The following is a 17,954-nucleotide window of genomic DNA, read 5'->3' on the forward strand; positions in this document are numbered from 1 at the left end:
GGTTGCGTCTGATAATCACAAGCAGAAAAGATGAGTCCCACCAGAGCTGGGAAATTTCACGGTGAAGGAGATGTTTAATTTCTGATTTGCATGCAAAATGTAAAACAAAGGCCCGGCTTTGCTGTATATATGTGAACACAAACAGCGATGAAATGAGGCTTTAGATAAACACTCTGGTTTCATTAAATGACCATTTGTGCTTGGTTACGCATTCATTTATTTATTTCCAGTGATAGGCATATAAAAATTTTGAATAATAAAGAGTTGTTTTAACGAGTAAACATGAAATGGCAAACATTATTTAATTTGTTTGCTAGCTAACAGGTTACTTCCTGGTTCTTGGATACAGGGTTTGATACTGAGGCACTGGACTATTTCATTCACAACATGTCATGTCTGGGAAGATCTGGTTTTGGTTGAGGGTCCCGATTGGTCCTGAGTGGGTTCCAGCCCTTCCGCGGGTTGACCAATCCGGGTCCTCAGCCACTTGTGCCTGGCCCCAGGTGTGGCTAGTTACCCAATTAGTGTGGGTGTATTTAGTTCCTGGGTGGTGATCAGTCAGCGTGGGATCATTGCCGCTTGTCACGGTCACCCCCGGAGTTCTGTCTGTCATTTTGATTTGGTATCTTTTCAGTTTGTTGTTTAGTTAGCATTAACCAGTACCCTGGTTAGTGTTTTCTGTAAAATAAAGCACGCCAGTCTCGCCCGCACTCCTGCTGTGGTTCTCCTGCCTCCCTGCATTTTGGGTCCTCCACTTCACACGCCGACAGACACCACGCCGCTCCGTGACCACACCGTAACACAACATACTGATTAAAATGGTGAAATAATCAAATAAATTCCTCAATTCAAACTTTTAGGTGTTCATTACATGTTTAGAATTTGTTTAGCCGGGCTGTGTTCACAGTTCACCTGCTAACTAGTGTCTGGTTGTGCTGACCTACATTTCTGAGTAGTGTTGTTCCGATACCAATACTGGTATCGGCAGAGGCCCCGATACAGCATTAAAACATTGGTATCGGTATCGGTGAGTACTAACAAGTAACATGCCGATTCCATTAATTCTGATGCTAATATAGGATTTTGGATGCAGCATCTTGTGTCTTGATCATGCACGACGTTCACTGATGTGACATGTTCACTGCATGCCGAGCTAACATATTTTATTGGCCCTTGAATGCTCTGAACCAATGGCAGGACAACTTTTTCATGTTGAGAAGAAAAAAAAACGTCGGTATCGACTTTGGCCGATACTGCAAAGCTGGGTATCGGTATCGGGGGGCCAAAAAACGGGATCGGAACAACACTATTTCTGAGCTAAATTTTAATATGAATGAATTAAGTATTTTTCCACCAACAGTATGCTTTTAGTACATAATGTGGAATGTGGATGTTAAATATTTTGTTCAATCACAATTCAGCATCTATGTGCTGCTAAATCAATTTAATCTACCCATGGCTTTCAGAATAAGTAGCATTGCTGGCTGATGTAATTGTTTCGCTAACAAAATCAGATTTCAAATTTGTTCTGTGGCCTTTGATGACATCTGCATTTTCCCAGGGTCTGATTTGGTTTGTCAGGGCAAAACGCGACTAGCAAAGCAAGTCTGTAGCATCTGCGCACATGAATATGTTAAATAATATTATCTTGTGAGTATTGTATATTTTATGTGTGCTTAATATTTTTGTAATTAGATAAGTATTGATTTTTTATATTGTGGTTTTTTTTGCCCCCCCCCCACACACACACCATTTCCCCCAACTACACCCCCCCCCCCCCCCCCAAGTATTGATAGTTTCTGTAATTGTAACGTGATACTGGTGGTGTTAAGAGGTGGATTAAGTAGGAAAAGTCTCCATTGAACGCCTATGGACCTATTGCATAACCCGCTAATGCTGCTAACTAACTAGCCCAACTAAGCTAAACAGCTAAATAATGTAATACAATAAAATAGCTCGTGCCATGCACCCTTATGCTAGACATAGGTATTATATTATTATTATTATTATTATTATTATTATTATATTATATATTGTTGTAGTTCAAACACAAAAGACTGCTATTACAAAAAAATAAATATTTACACTATATCTCATGGGGATAAGTGATTCGAATAATGGATGGATGGATAGATGGATGGCAACCTCCAATACAAAGCATACATCTCCAAATTATGTGATATCTGTCAAATTTATAAATATTACTGATATTTATTGCATCCAAAAACCAACAACAAATTGTATGAAAGCACAAAATCCCCCCCAAAAGATAGGAACTGTCAGCCATGAACCCGCTAGCCATCCAGGTGCTAAATTGCAAGTTAACAAGCCAGCTCGCTCCCTCCTACATCCTAGCTGGTGTCAAGCGGCAGATTTATACCCAAATGGTTTTGCACATCCAGTTTGACAAGTATCACCTATCACACATTTCTAATCAGGGGAGGCCTGTCTAGTGCCCTCCTCCACCGTGGAGCCAGGTATACCCTTCCTGTCTAACCTTTAACCTAGCAATACTTCCTGGGGTGTGGATGTCCTTTTAATAGCACACTGACGGGCCAAAGAAGACATAACAACATGAAAGCAAGCCAACACGGCCAGAGCTGTGTGTGTGTGTGTGTGTGTGTGTGTGTGTGTGTGTGTGTGTGTGTGTGTGTGTGTGTGTGTGTGTGTGTGTGTGTGTGTGTGTGTGTGTGTGTGTGTGTGTGTGTGTGTGCGTGCGTGCGTGCGTGTGTGTGTGTGTGTGTGTGCGTGTGTGTGCCTCATGATATACATAGTCCCGCTTGATATATGGTCTCTCCTTGTCAGTGGATTAACATACATCAGCGTGGCGCACTAAAGTTGTCCCTAGATGGCCATCAAATCAGGGCTGGTGAATTAAAGATTAGGGCCGAGAAAAGTGTGGATGTCCAAAGGAGAATAACTTATGAGTCACACATTCCACGTTGGATCAGTGAGGGGGACAAGATAGATGAACGTTTGGTGCTGTCGACTTCAGCATTTTCATTTTAAGAATTGCACGTAGTCCAAAAAGAAAAATATCATGGCGTACCGTATTTGTGCTTGTTTTTTGTTAGTTAACAAACTACGTCCTGGTTCACAAAAAATAATTTAAGACAATAGGATTGAACCATTTCTAATTCCGGGGGACGTGTCTATTGTGACTGAAATGGTAGAAATGTTGGATTTCCTTCCAGCTGGAACTACAATACAATACCAGTTGATTTCGAAATGTTAAAGAATTTCTTGGGACCGCCGAGAATGTATGTCTCCGCGAGTGTTTAGTCGGTGGGCCGTCGGATTTTTATCATCTAAATTTAACGCTGATAGACTGCTGACACCTTTATTGCAGTGGCAGTCGGCGGCAACGTGGACAAGCGTGCGAGGCTGTGGTGGAAAGAGGTCGCGCTTTGCACTGCTTGGACCCCCCCTTTCCCCCAAGTGTCAACAACACATGACGGGACACATGCAGCTTGACCGGTGACCACAAGAAAACGTTAGACCTACGCATGCCTCACATGTCAGTGGGACGGGGTCTACTGCCAGACTCTTGGCAATGTACGTTTCCACAAACCATAAATAAATATTCGGACTACAGTGGTGCTTAGGCATGGACCGGTATCAGATTCTGATGGTATGATGACTGTGAGGAAAAATATTGCATTTTTACAGTATCACGGGATTGCAATTACCATGACTATAATCTGTAACCAGCAAAAAGATGCTGTCTCAAGACCAGGCGCTCTCTAGAGAATTTAAAAACCTGTGTTGACATATCCATATGCTAAATGGTTCAGGCCATGTCCATACAAAAACTGGTCCTATATGTCCACCAACTACAAATCACAATAGAGAGCTAAGGTAACTAGACTAAGTGCAATTTTGGGAGAAGTTGCGTGGGAATGCTGAAAGCTGAATGCTAATAGCTGAATGCTAAGATGAATGCTTATGAAGTAAATTAAAAGATAAATTATGTAAAAATTACAAAGTATCAATTGTAGTTGAAAGATAAATGAATAAAAAGAACACTTAAACTGCAGTCTGTCTAAGGTGGGATTCAAACCATCGCCTCTTGTTTACCAGTCAAAGCTCCACTGCACGAGCTGAAGAGTTGCTCAAGCGGAGTTTGAACCCAGGTACTTCGTGGTGGCAGGCAATTTGCTCTAACCAGTGAGCCATTGCTGCCCTAGAATAATCTGTGACATTGTATATAATTGCAATGAATAAGTTAGTATATACTGAATGCTTGCCTTGAATTTTGAAGATAGAGAAAAATAAAGGTTAGGAACAACATACGTGGGAATGCTTTTCAGCATTCCCACAATTAACATTGTCATAGATGATGTTGGAATACATATAAATATAACTATCTAGAAGGAAAATACCATTCATTAAAAAATATACAAGCACAAAAGGTTAGGCAACAGGTGAGTAGACCGCTCTGTATAATACACATGAGTAAATATAATCACTATGTTAGAAAAAATGGGCCTCATTAATGCACTGAGTACTAACAACATTCTATTTTTCTCAGTTCAATGAAAACAGGAAAATGTGTAAAGCAAGTATATTCATGAAGAATGAAGAAAGTAATCATACCACTAGAAATTGCATCTTAATGGGCAAATCAGAGAACGGACATGGATGGAATTCAAAAGAGAAAAACGCCATGCAGAAATTGAGTTAGTTAATAAATGAATACATTTTGGTAGCTCTGTCAGCCATGTATGCCATTTACTTCCTAAATGTGGAACGGCCATAAGAGGGTGCCATAAGTACTGGTGACTGGTATCAGCTGCTTTCATGAGTACTTGATGCCTTGTAATAAGTCCGGTATGGGTACTAGACCATCCCTAGTTATGTGTACCTCTTCTGGTCTTCTGCACTAAAAAATACACATTTTACCTATTCTGATAGAAAGATCTGCCAATGTGTGTAGACAAACGTGTTAAAGGATATTAAATGCTACTAAATTTGTCAGATTTTCATAAAACACTGGAAGTTCTCCATACATTACATATCTACAATAACAAGCATTAATCAATTAATTTGAGTTTTTTTTAAGGTTGGCCCTGCTGTTTGGAATACTGTACTTGTTTTTGCAAAATGCTTCAATTCCAGCAATTTATTTTGGTGACTGCCTTGTGCTGGGCCGAGTTAGGTCGAGGTTAGTGAGAGTGACAGCTGATGGCGGGGCGTGAGCTCTGCAAAACACAGCTGGTGTGTTGCCGAAAACACACGACAACGCACACACACAACAGTTCCTCTGTGCAGACACCTACGCAAGCAATTAGCATTAAAGGTAACGCATACAGCAGAGCACTCTTCTAAAAAGGATCTCACTTATTGTGGCCGAGATGAAAAGACACATACTTGGGAAGGATTTCCAAGTGTTCAATTAAATGCTTGCAAGCTTCAGTGCCCAAAATCAATAGGAACATTCACTTATGAAAATTAGTTGTTGTGATGTAAAATCCCCGCAAGGCTGCCATACATCACTGGGCGGTGCACATTAGCTGGAATTTATCTGGCGGTATGAAAACAACAGCCGTAAAACTATTGAATGAAGTCTAAGTAACAAATCTGGCACCACACACACGTATTCTCACAGGAATTTAGTAGGAAATCAGACTAAATGATGAACACAATTCAAACTGGACCATGAAAATCACCACCACCCACAATGAGGCTAATCATGTCTGAAGACACTCCACAAGAATAGCGGCCATGGTTGCACTGAAAATTGTTTGCTTCGGAAAAAAAATATATTTCAAAGCATGTCAATAATGATAATAATAGTAACACAAAAATATTTAAAATGTCCTCTAAATACAGCCGATTCAATTTCCTTACAAAATGCTACTAAATATTCCTGGAAAAAGCAATATTCTCTCAGGATTGTCAGGATATGTCCCATCATTAAAGCGGAGTGGGCCCAGCGTAAACAGCGCATCAAAATCTCCACCAGACGGGATGAATTTTTAATAGTCCCACTAGAGGCTGGCTGGCGCGCCAACAAACAAACATTAGAATACACACACAATCAAGCAGAAAATGTGTATGTACTCTGAGATATTTTTGAGCTCCCTTGCAATCCAGCTTGGATTTACTTCCTCACAGCATTTGCTCAGGGTTGTAATTGTAAACTGTGTGATACGAGCAACAACCATTTTGATGGAATTAGTGTAGCACTCTAAATTGCTTCAGTGACTTTTTTTTTTAACTATCGACCAATGTGGCAATTTAGATCAACAGAAATTTAATTTTTTTCCTGGCCAACAGTCACTTGTTACTAGAGTGAGTTCAGACGGTCCTGCTCATTCTGTGTATTTTTTCGACACTCCATGACATAAAGCATTCGCCATAAATGTGGAAGCTCTCGGCCAAAGGTGAGTATCGTTATTACCAGGAATTGACGATTGATGGAAGTGCCCATCTCTGTTCATTTATAATTGTTTACTTCTTTGTGTCTTAAAATCATTGAGGGTGAGTCAACAGCGCCTCTGCTGGTTGCAGCCGAGTAGTGCACTCCACTTTGCTTCAGTCGCTAAAATCTTCACCATCTTAAAATAATTGCCGAGGTAATTTTTTGCTATTTTTTTTGTCTAAATCATCTCCTCATGATGCAAATGGTTGTGTTTTTTGTGTTTCCTGAATAATCTGAAAAAAATGACAGGCGATTATTTTAAGAAGGCTTTGATATATATAATATGCTACATATAGTAATGAAAATGCAATAAAACCTGCTTTATTTTGCAACCTACAGTGTCATTCACCACAGGAAACAATTGTAAAGGGGTGGTGAGAACATTTGGATGCCACAAACAATCACGTCAAAATAAGAGCTAGATTAGATGACGAAGCTACATGTCAGGAGTGGACGTTACACAAGCGGGGTGGCAGGTACACTGCAACGTCAACTTACTCCATGAGCTGTTTGGACAGAAACAATTGTACAATTCTGACAGCTGTCGGGTCTAAAGTGCACATTAACACGCTTATGTTGCACCTTGGGGGGAGATGAGGGTGGGCGAGGTTGAAGGTGCTGATTTAGTACAGTAGCTGCATGATCAGCTGCTGCTCACCAAAACATACTAATGTACTTACTGTTCAGTATGTATGCTGCTTGTGCTCAAACATACTTTCTAGTTTCTTGTGGGCATGCTGTCCTCGACAGGGCAACATAATCATTAATTAATAACCCTTACACTTTATGGCAGCTCCCAAACCACCCAAGGAATAAACAATACATCAGAAAATATATTAAACCCAGGTAACGTGGGAACAAAGTTATATGTGGGCTTGAGCAGTAAAAATCTCTTTGTCCTTGGCTGAACTACAAGCCAATAGAGCTGAATTAGAAGTCAGGAGATGTGATCAAAAGCCTTGGTGCAGGTCTTTTGGAATAATTTGGAGCCAATGTCTTGAACTTATTGGATGCTAGTGAAAATAGTGTTGCAGTAATCAATGACGGACGTGACCGGGGCATGAAACAGGGAAGACTCTGGAAATGTGCCCTAGTGCCATTACTAAAATTGGGCCTGTGTGATACCAAGGACAACTGAGACATAAACAAGGCAGACGTTAGCAGGAATGCTAGAGGGACACATTGAGGACGGCTAAACTTGCTTTCATTTTCCAATTAGTCTGAGAAAGTTGTTCAAATTACTGAGAGAACAGCGTGTGGACAAAGTTTGGCAAAGCTGTGCGGCGGGGGCCAAAAACGAAAAGAGAAAGTGCATTAAGAGAGTGAACTGAATTGCAAGTGGATTCAAGAATGATCCCTGAGGATCTACTAATTTAGCCGGTGCGGATTTGAGAGAAAAACAGACTTTTTATTATAATTGTTTTATTTCTTTTTAAAGAATTTGTTGATTTATGGCGTCTTAAGGCAAAAAAAATTAAGTTCACCACTTGGCTGCAACTTTTAGTATAAAAATAGCATGAGGTAGAAGCAGAGGTTCTCCCATTCCATTAGAAATAAAAAAAAAATTTAATCTCTGAATCCCACTAGCAGTGCCATGTTTCCCCACCAGCCTCTTCAACAGACGCTGACGCCATTCATGTTAGAAAAGCTTCTATGCTCCTCCCTCCCACATGCATCTCCACTAGCAGAGGCATCATGTAAGAACTTCTGGAGGTGGCATGACGCAGAGTAGATAAACTAGACTATTAGGTAACCAAACAACAGAGAGGAAGAAGAAGCGCAACAACACAGAAAACAAGCTTTGCATTCAGCAAGACGGAAAATAGATATTAATTGCATGCACCATTTAAGTGATTATTTTCGATATTGGATAACCATTTGTTAAAATAAAAAGAGCAATCAGTTAACGAACAGAACTGTAAAAAAGGTAGTAAGCCAGTAAATAGAAGACTGTAAACACTAGTTGATACATGAGACAAAACATAAATGGAACAACGCAATCTGATTAGCTGCTATTGTCAAGACATCAATAATAGGGATTAAAGTGCAAGGAGTGATGAATGGCACTTCTATCCCTATAAAAGTTGAGAAATAGAGAGGTCAAGTTCTATCCATATGAAGCATCGGTATTAAGAGTTTCATGATTCATAATGAGTCTTTCCTAACATTACCAGTCAAACATGGACATACTTTCTCATGGTAATGAGTAATGAAAAACTGGTTGTCTCGTCCAATCATACAAAATGATGAAATTGAAAAATGATTGCAATATAGCATCGTCCATACATGTCTAGTATATTTAGTTAAAATTTAGTAGGAATTGGATTTTTAAAAATCACCGACAATATAATAAATGGTTAAGAAATATCTTAAAATGGCCGCTTCAACAGCGATGGCTGAAATACAAACCAAATTGAATGTTGCTAAATGAAACCGGCTTTGGGACCAAATTTTCAAAAAATTCTGCTGGCAATTGTGAGACCATAAATTCAAGAAACCAATCTCAACAAGGCCTTTACACTGCATGGTCAAACCCTTATAAGGATAAAAAACAACACTTTGGTTCTGAAAAAACCTTTTGAAACACAATTCATTACAATCAACTAATTTTGGTGCCATAATACATTTTACTTGTATTAATTTTTTTAATGTAAGAAACAGATCTATGATCATTGAGATTCTTCTCAAACCAGATACAGTATGCCTACCACTGGGGACCTTAAAACCTGTGCAAATGATCATTATGCTAACATGTAGCCCACTAGCCATGTAGCATAGTTACTTAGCCAGGTTAGCTGGTAACATGATGCTAAAGGCAAATCCCCCGTAGCTTGTTGACATGGTTTTGGGAAATGCCTCGAAAGTCGTCGCCTACATCAGGCACAATTGGGTGGACTAAATTAGTCAATTTCACTTAATTACCATATCTATCTATGCCAACCAGGAGGAACAACTAAATGTTCTACCACTACTGTAGATGGCAGAATGTAGAATTAAGCTATGTATCCATCTGTTGCCGTTCATACAACACAATAATTATTTTCCGCTGACATAAACAGCCCAAGATTTCATACTGAGTGAGTAAATTTGTTAGCAAAGTGACATCAGTAATATTTCATTGAATATACTTTTTCTTTTCTTTTTTAAGTTCCTTGGTTCAATAAAGATTGGGAACCACTGTCCTTCCAAGACCACCCTAGTCGGGTCCAGAATTTGGACACAGTCAGTACGCTAACTGGTGTTTCCAGGAAGACACTTAACATTTCTTTTGCTGCATCCACTGATCTTCCTCTACAATTATCCTCTGAAAGCCCTGACAGAGACGACAATCACTTCCAAGAATTAGGACACAGCTGCGTGTCAATGGCGACGGGTTCATTTTGCACTGACTTCACTTCCTCCTTCCTCTTACATTCTCACATCGTCCCAAAAGAAAGTCTTTCGACCCCCCAGCCAAACGAAGACGCATCCTGTTCTTGACACTTGCGGACTTCGCTGGCCGCTCCAGTCAGCTGAACACAGATCCTGTTTTCCACCTCTCTAATACTCCTAACGAGCCTCTTCCCTCTGCAGCCAAGTGTCAAGCCCACCAAAGTCACCCAACGGTATGACGCAGCCTTCCAGAATAAAAAAAGAGTTACATGGCTCTGACATGGTTTCTTATACAAGGGGACACGAGCTGATCCTAACCAGTAGTTAGTCACAAGATGGATTCCTAATTATATCACATGGTTTGTTTTCATCTGTATCCTTGCGAGACAGTACAAGGTATGACGGATGGTTTGAAGACATGTCTTATGTACAAATAGATGACAGAGAGAGAGAGAGAGAGAGAGAGAGAGAGAGAGAGAGAGAGAGAGAGAGAGAGAGAGAGAGAGAGAGAGAGAGAGAGAGAGAGTTATTGAAGTTATAGCCTGCACTGCATAGTGTCCCAAATCATCTATCAGTAGAAATTAAAGCTATCCAAATGGGAGACGACTATTTATTCAAGGAATTTAATTTTGCATGTTAGCTTATGTGACTGGTGTTTACACGTTTTTAGAGGCAAAATAAATAAACTGAGCATGAAGGTTGTGGATGCTTGATAAGTGTGTGCAGGATGGCTGATATCCAAGTCACGAGGTTAATTATGTTTTTAGATCTGTGAGTTTGTTATTTAGCGGGATTACACAAAAACTGATGAACACCATTCTACCAAACATTGAACAAGGTTGTACTTAGGCCCAGAAGGAAACCGAAAAATCTATTTTTATTTTTGTTTTTAGTTTTTAAATTAAGAGTAGGGCCCGACCGATTAATCGGCCATTTAGACATCTGCCAAAACAATCGGCCAATTGGGCCACTTAAAACGTTATAATCGAAGAAAACCGAAGTTCCCGACGATGTGAAAGTACCCTGACTGCATCATTTTGCTTGCGTGGCATTAGCACTAGCAAGTGTGTAGCGTATCTTATTCTGGTTATTCTGTTGTCCCCAAGCATACTTTAAGCAGTTTAATGACATACTAGTTGGGGTTAACTGTCAAACTTAACACACGACAACAAGAATAACATCCACTGTATATTTAAATACAAAACAAGCTTTGTTTTTAAAACATCGCTAGCCTAGCGCTAATGCTAAAAGCGAAGAGAGGATCCCATTCAATTGCTAACCGGATGATAGCATCGACTTCGGGTGTGTTTTTCCTTCAAACACAAATGCTATAGGAATACTTACCCACAGGTAAGTTAACACTACGCAAAGCCACAAATTTTTCCCAATGTGTAAAAAAAGAGTTATTTTAATAGAATTCAATTGTAACTTTCTTCTGTACTCACTTTAAGTGTGTACAGTACACCATGGACCTCCAAGAGGCCAAAACGCACTGGAACAATCAGTATTTGTTCTTACTGTTTTTTTTTTAATTGCTTTTATTTGAGTATATTCTATTCTTATTTCACTTTCTTATTTTTATTTTGTCATTGTCGTTTGAAGTTATATTTAAAGTAGATATTTCAAGGATTAAAATAATTTATTTTCTCAAAATTCAAGGATGCAAACATCCAAGGATTTTTGTTGTTGCTGCCTTACACACATTACCACATGACATGGCATGAAATACAATCTCCGAGGTCCCAGGTTAGCTCAGTAAGTCCCACGATTTGTAAAAATAACACAAGATAAAAATATATAAAAGAAAAGGTTAATGCTTAGAGTAAAAATGAGTACCGGTAATAAAAATGCAAAAGGCTTGAATTTGGGGGGAACGAACGTAAGACCAAGTCAGGATCAAGACTTTAAGGATCTGAGAAAAAGTAAAAACCAAGTTATTTAATATTCCAAACCATGACCAGGATTTTTTTCTTTTTAAAGATCATTGCAGACCAAGATTTCACAAAAGAGGCCAATTCAAGACATACTTTAAAGAGCTGAATCAAAATCAAGACTATAATATTGACCAAGTCCAAACTAAGACTAAATAACCAAGACCAAAACTGCATCCAAGACCAAAACCAGGAATTTAGAGTAACGTGGTCAACCCAAGACAAAGACTTTAAAAAAAGAATACCAAACCTTTAAATGGTCAAAACCAAGTGAGTGTAAGTCTAAGTCTTAACTGTGACCAAGTCAAGTCTGTAAAGAACTGTAATCAGGTCAATACCAAAACGTTAAAGAATGAGACCAAGAGGTGTTAAAGGGTTAAAGTGTGATATATTCTTAAGTCTGACATGAATACAATCGATTACAAGACCAGACCAAGATCAATAACTCTAACCTCTAGTACTACAACATCATTGTGGAGCATGAGAGCCAACAATCCCACCCACCACCCCCCATGGATGTTTCTCAGCATGACAAAATGGACTACACAACATAGCTGGCTTGTAGCAAGGAGATATACAGTATATCACACTTTCATTTTAACTGGACACACGCCGCCAACACATCAAGGTCAAAGCAGATCACTCTACTCCCTCCCTCCCTCCCTCCCTCATCCATCCATCTATCCTTGACGCTCTTTAAATCACCCTTCTGCTTTCACCTGAGACGGACCGACAAGACTTGTTTATTTACATCTCAAATATCAAAGTAGCTCCCAGCAGCAGCCATTATGAAATAAAACACGTCGCAGTAAGGGGGGGGGGGGGTGCGGGTGGGGCCGCTTGCTCCCCTCCCATACATGTGAGTCAGAATGATTCAAACCAAAGCAGCCCACCAATACGCAAAAGTGCGCTGACGGAACAGACAGCTGGAAACGAGTGAGGATTATTCTAAGGCAAAGCGGTGGGCAACCTGAGTTGGAGCCTACCCAGCTGAGTTTTGGGCAAGAAAAGTGGGGTACATCCTGGACTGGTCGCCAGTCAATATCATCAATGCATCCTTATCCTAAACCTATCCTATAGTCAAGGCTCAAAAAAAGTGGCACCTCATTAAAACCCAATGGATAGCAAAAATGAGAAACGAATGTCGAGATGGCCCATAAAGCTTCACTAGGCTGCGTCGCTAGCTAATCAGCTTGCTAGCAACGACGAGCAACAACAAGCATTCTGATGAAGGGAGAAGCCATGCTAATTGCTAAGCTAACCTAAGAATGACACGGTGTGTGAACAAGTCCACTTTTTACAGACGTCAGACTGCAACCGCGTTAAAGTGGAGAACGTCCACTTTGAACAGCAAAATAACAAAATAATTCGTAAGTGTCTGGACTCAGGAGAGAAAATGTACTAGCTAGACAGAACCAGAAGCGGAAATGATTTATGGCAAGCTACAGTGTACGTCAGCTAGAATGAGTGGCCTATATTGATATAGTATACTGTCGTATCAGTAATGTTTGTTTTTTTCACAATAGTTTTGTCTTTTGATTTTAACTTCTAACAAATCTAGATTTATTTATTTATTTATTTTAATAAATTTTGCTTTGCTTCTAGACAAGAAAATGCAGTTTGCTGCTATGCACAATATGAATTTAGGAAATTATTATTGATGATATAAAAAAGATAAACAATTGTTCATTTGTTTTATTGTCACATCTTTATAACCTCTTCTTTAGGTCCCTGGGATTCAGTTGCAAAACAAAAACTGCTCTTCAAAAAAATAATAATGATAAATAAATAAATACAGTATTTAGAGCCTTGATAGGTAACTTTTTGAGTGAGAGAAGTGGGATACAATCTGGACTAGATGCCCGTCAATCGCTGATGTTTCTCATCACTTTATTATTTAATCATACGCGTTCATTTTCGATTGCTTATCAGGTTTGGGCTCGGATGAGATGTGAAACGTCTTCAAAACAAAACAAACAATCCAGTTGCAATATATGTATTGCCCTAAGAAAGAAATGAGTCTGACCCAGATGAATTAGAATATCAATAAGCGTCAGGTTCTTGTTGTTTTTTTGTTGTTTTTTGTAAGACAAGTAGGATACAACCAGTAAGTCAATCACATGCTTCGATCTGCTGGATACTTTTTTTTGGTGAGAGAAGGAGAGCTATGGACAGTTTTGAGTCAGAGCACTCTGAGTAAATCTTTAAAAGCACATAGAGATTCGAATGTTGGTCCTTTCGACTGCGAGACCCACTAACCACTTGTTCCATCACATTTTATTTCCCCTAAGTGTAGCACATTGTGACCCAGTGCCATCCGATTTCCAGCCACCTCAGACATGACCCTTACCTTGCTTTTAACGTTGCAGTGGCAGCACACGGTCCACAGGTACTTGAGGGTCCTCCACAGCAGGATGATGAAGAGCCCCCCGAAGAAGGTCACCATGGAGGAGGCGAGAAACGCCCACCACATGCGCTGCCCATTATTGTCACAGGGCACCTCGGACGAGAAGGGAATGACGACGTCTTGCATCTTGAAGATGAGGATGGAGTAGTCGACGGCGGCGGCTTTGGGCGGCGGAGGGTCGCTATCGCTTGTCCTCATAGAGCTGTCGCTGCCATGGGGGACCGTGCCATCCGCCTCGGCTAGCATGGGGGAGCCTTGGAGAGCCTTGGCCGGCGTCCCCAGCCCCACTCACCAGCCATAATGCCCGGGGAACCACGAGAACAAACAACCTCCCTTTTTTTCACTCTCTTTCTGGGGCTCCCGTCAATTGTTTAGCGCGAAAACACAAAACAGGCGGAAAAAGCAGCTCGACAGAAGTATTTAACATCCGAATTGGGAGTTTTGCCCAAAGAGAGACAACATGCGCGAGTCACCGCTCGCCATGGTAGACGACGACGACGACGGCCTGGAGCCGCCGATGACAGCTTTCGTCCGAGGGTGGGGGGGGGGGGGCGTGGGGGGGATCAACCTTCCAAAAAGAAAATAGTTTAATAAATAAAAAAGGAATAAATGGCTCCACGGTGGGGACACCTCGCTCTAGCCGTCTTCCATCCGAGCCTCCACCTCCTTCTCCTCTTCCTACTACCCCCTCGATGACACTTTCGCCGGGCGAGTGTTGTCAGGCTGTGGCGGGCGTTTGTGGCCAAAAGAGGCGCGGAGGACTACATGCTCCGGCGGCCGTCGTCAGTCGAGTAAAGGAGGCTGCATGTACTCGACCACTGGACGGGTGCGTGTGCGTGCTACAGGAGGGAGGGAGAGAGAGAGAGAGAGAGAGAGAGAGAGAGAGAGAGAGAGAGAAGAGAGAGAGAGAGAGAGAGAGAGAGAGAGAGAGAGAGAGAGAGAGAGAGAGAGAGAGAGAGAGAGAGAGAGAGAGAGAGTGTGCGTGTGTTGGTGTCTCCATCCGCAGCTGAGCGCCTGTCACGACGACGGGAAAACGCTCCACAAGGAGGCGCAAATGGGATCAAAACAAAAAGAAACTGTGATGAAGAATGTAAACTATATAAAATAACTATTTTCATTCTAGAACCTATTACAGTATTTGATTAAATATTGTATGGCAATAAGTCAATATACTGTATGGTTGTTTAATACAAAAAAAGTATATTTCAATAATTAAATAAAAATGTTCCTTTTGAATTATCCACAATTAACTTATAATAATCAAAAGGTTATTTAAATGAAAACATGTTTTATATTATAACTATTACAATTATAATATATTTCACTCGTTTGTTTTATGTAAACGTAGATCTATCAATTGAAAATAATTCAACCGAAATTTTCATTTTTTTATTTAATCTAAAAAAAATGTAATAACCAATTATAACAATCTATTCAAATGGTTTATTTTACTAACAATTGCACGTATTCATTTTATTAGATATGTTTTATTTAATTCTAAGTAGTGTAACATTTTTTTAATACAATAAAAATGTTAAATTGTTTATTTTACTGTTATCTTCACATTTGGTGTAACATTATTTATTTTAATGATAAAATAATATTTGAAGCACATTTTTGCATTTGTTTCCATTAATGAATTATTTGATTAAAAGTTGTATTTTACTGATATTGTTATATTTAATGTAAAATAGTTTACTTTAATTAAAAAAACATATTCTTTGTTTTCAGAAATCATGTAAGCTTATTATAAGAAGAGTCTTTATTAATTTAATACACATTTCATTTTTAGACTTATCCAATTACATTTTTTCGTATGTTTTCATTAACATTATTGAGGAAATTACCTTATTCTGCTTTCCATATGGTGTCAATTTTGAGCAGAATTACCAACTTTAATATAACTCCATGCACTCCTTGAAGCGTTGTTATTTTCCTTCTTTTTCTAGTCTGCTCTTAAATATTAGAAAACCTCTTTTGAATTTGGACCTCAGTTGACTCTGCAAGTGTACCTAATATTTTGACCTGCGGATCAAATCATTACGTGGCGCTTTCATTAAGCATAGTGCTTCTATGTATTACAGAGCGTTTGTCTTTTCATGGATGGGGTTTTCATTAAGTAAACAACTAAGGTGTGATGAATGTGCGTTCCAGCCATTACAGCTCACATAATAGGCTAAAAAAATGAACAGGTGCAGATTGGTGAGACATGACTGTCGCAAGAATACAAGGGCTCCTGTATCTGTGTAGCCAGGCCTAGCAAAGGATAGGAGGGGAAACAGCTGGCTCAAGGGGCCCCCCTGTATAACTGGAGACCGTAGGGAGCCGCGGTGGGCAGGTGCACTCTACCACCTGTGTCGCAAGCCTCCAAGAACACAAACCCTATGTGGACATTGAGGAGCAACTCGGGGGTCAAGCACAAGCCCTAATTGATTTACTGTGTCCCAATAACTTTGTCCATAATGTCTATCCGCGAACGTCTATATGCATGATTTACTGTCAAAGAAATGCAGATACCATGACTGAAATAGCGGCTGTAACTGAAGCATTGAAGTTGGGAAGGATAAGTTACAGACATACTTGCCAACGCACGATTACATCATTATTACTCATAAGTGTATACATTTATAAAGATACAGAAATGAAATGCTATAATTTTTATTTTTTATCATAAAATATTCGCTAGAATATATATTTTTTTAGAATAGCATTTTTGAACATTTTAGAATAAATCAAGTTCATAATGTTTTAGAATAAAATGTTGGGAAGTCTTTGTTTAAAAAAACAACAACAATATTTCGGAATGTATTTTTCAAGAAAACAAAATCATATTTCATAATTGTTAAAAAAAATGCTATATATATATATATATAAATATTAACCCGTTTTTTTCTTTGAACGTCTATCTTATTTAAAAACAGTTTAACTAGTAGAGCATTTGAGAAAATAATTTGTAGGATAAAATATTTAAAAAATATGTTTCAGGAATAAAATATTAGCCAAATATAGCCACAATGCAATATTTTCTGAAATTGAATATTTAAAAATGCTTATTTTAAATCAAAATTTTGGAATTAAAATGTTTTAATGTTTATATTATTTTAGAATATAATTTGTACAAGGTTTATATTTTAGAGTATTTCTAAAATATATTGATAAGTTTTGAATAACATATACTAAGCCAATAGCGTCTCATATGATTATAAATTTTCAAGTTTTTTTCGTCACTTTCAAAGCACTTTGCTTTACAAAACCAGCAGTTTCTTATAGACATTGAAGCAGCAGGTAAAAGAGAGTGCCCCCGGCTGGCAAGATGGGGAACTGCCACAGTGGGAAAAAAAAACAAGTTCCAAGACAATTAAACGTCACTGCAATTATTTCTTAATCTTTAATGTACAAAATTGAAAAAAACATAGATGTCGCTTAATTTTGTCCTCGAACAGGGTGAGAAGACCCCCACAGCAGATGTTGTGGTGCATGGTGTCACTCTCCAACATCTACTGTATTCTGTGGTGTTAACAAGCAACCCAAGAAAGTGATCATTTTCAGCTGTCAGGTGAGAAGCCTCTCACAAGAGAGGAGGAAGTCATGAGAAGTGCAAGTGTGAGAAAGTTTGGCGAAAAGGGTGAAATGTGGGTCTTTGAAAGGTGGCGGAGAAATGTGAGTAGCTGTCAAGAAGGCCATAAAAGTAACGATGGTGGACGTGAACAACATCACTTACATGCTGCTCACTTACCAACCGTCACGTGGTTAATTTCTTTGAGTTGCCGGAAAAAAAATTTGACGGTTGCAGCCAACTGTACAAGAAGCAGTTCGTGAA

General features: G+C 39.3%; 1 protein-coding gene across 26 annotated transcripts in view; it reads right to left on the reverse strand.

Moving 5' to 3' along the window:
• kcnma1a (potassium large conductance calcium-activated channel, subfamily M, alpha member 1a) overlaps window positions 1–14,953 on the reverse strand; it is a 188,352-nt gene extending 173,399 nt beyond the window's left edge. For all 26 annotated transcript variants that reach the window (XM_086092826.1, XM_086092815.1, XM_086092804.1 and 23 more), the window contains exon 1: window positions 14,078–14,953. In XM_086092826.1, the coding sequence (XP_085948952.1) occupies window positions 14,078–14,380 (303 nt within the window). In that variant the 5' untranslated portion in view covers window positions 14,381–14,953. The remainder of the gene's footprint in view (window positions 1–14,077) is intronic.
• Window positions 14,954–17,954: the final 3,001 nt, after the last annotated feature.

The sequence above is a fragment of the Leptonotus elevatus genome, chromosome 13 (assembly GCF_054856555.1).
Source record: "Leptonotus elevatus isolate MCC_2025b chromosome 13, RoL_Lele_1.0, whole genome shotgun sequence".
NCBI lineage: Eukaryota > Metazoa > Chordata > Actinopteri > Syngnathiformes > Syngnathidae > Leptonotus > Leptonotus elevatus.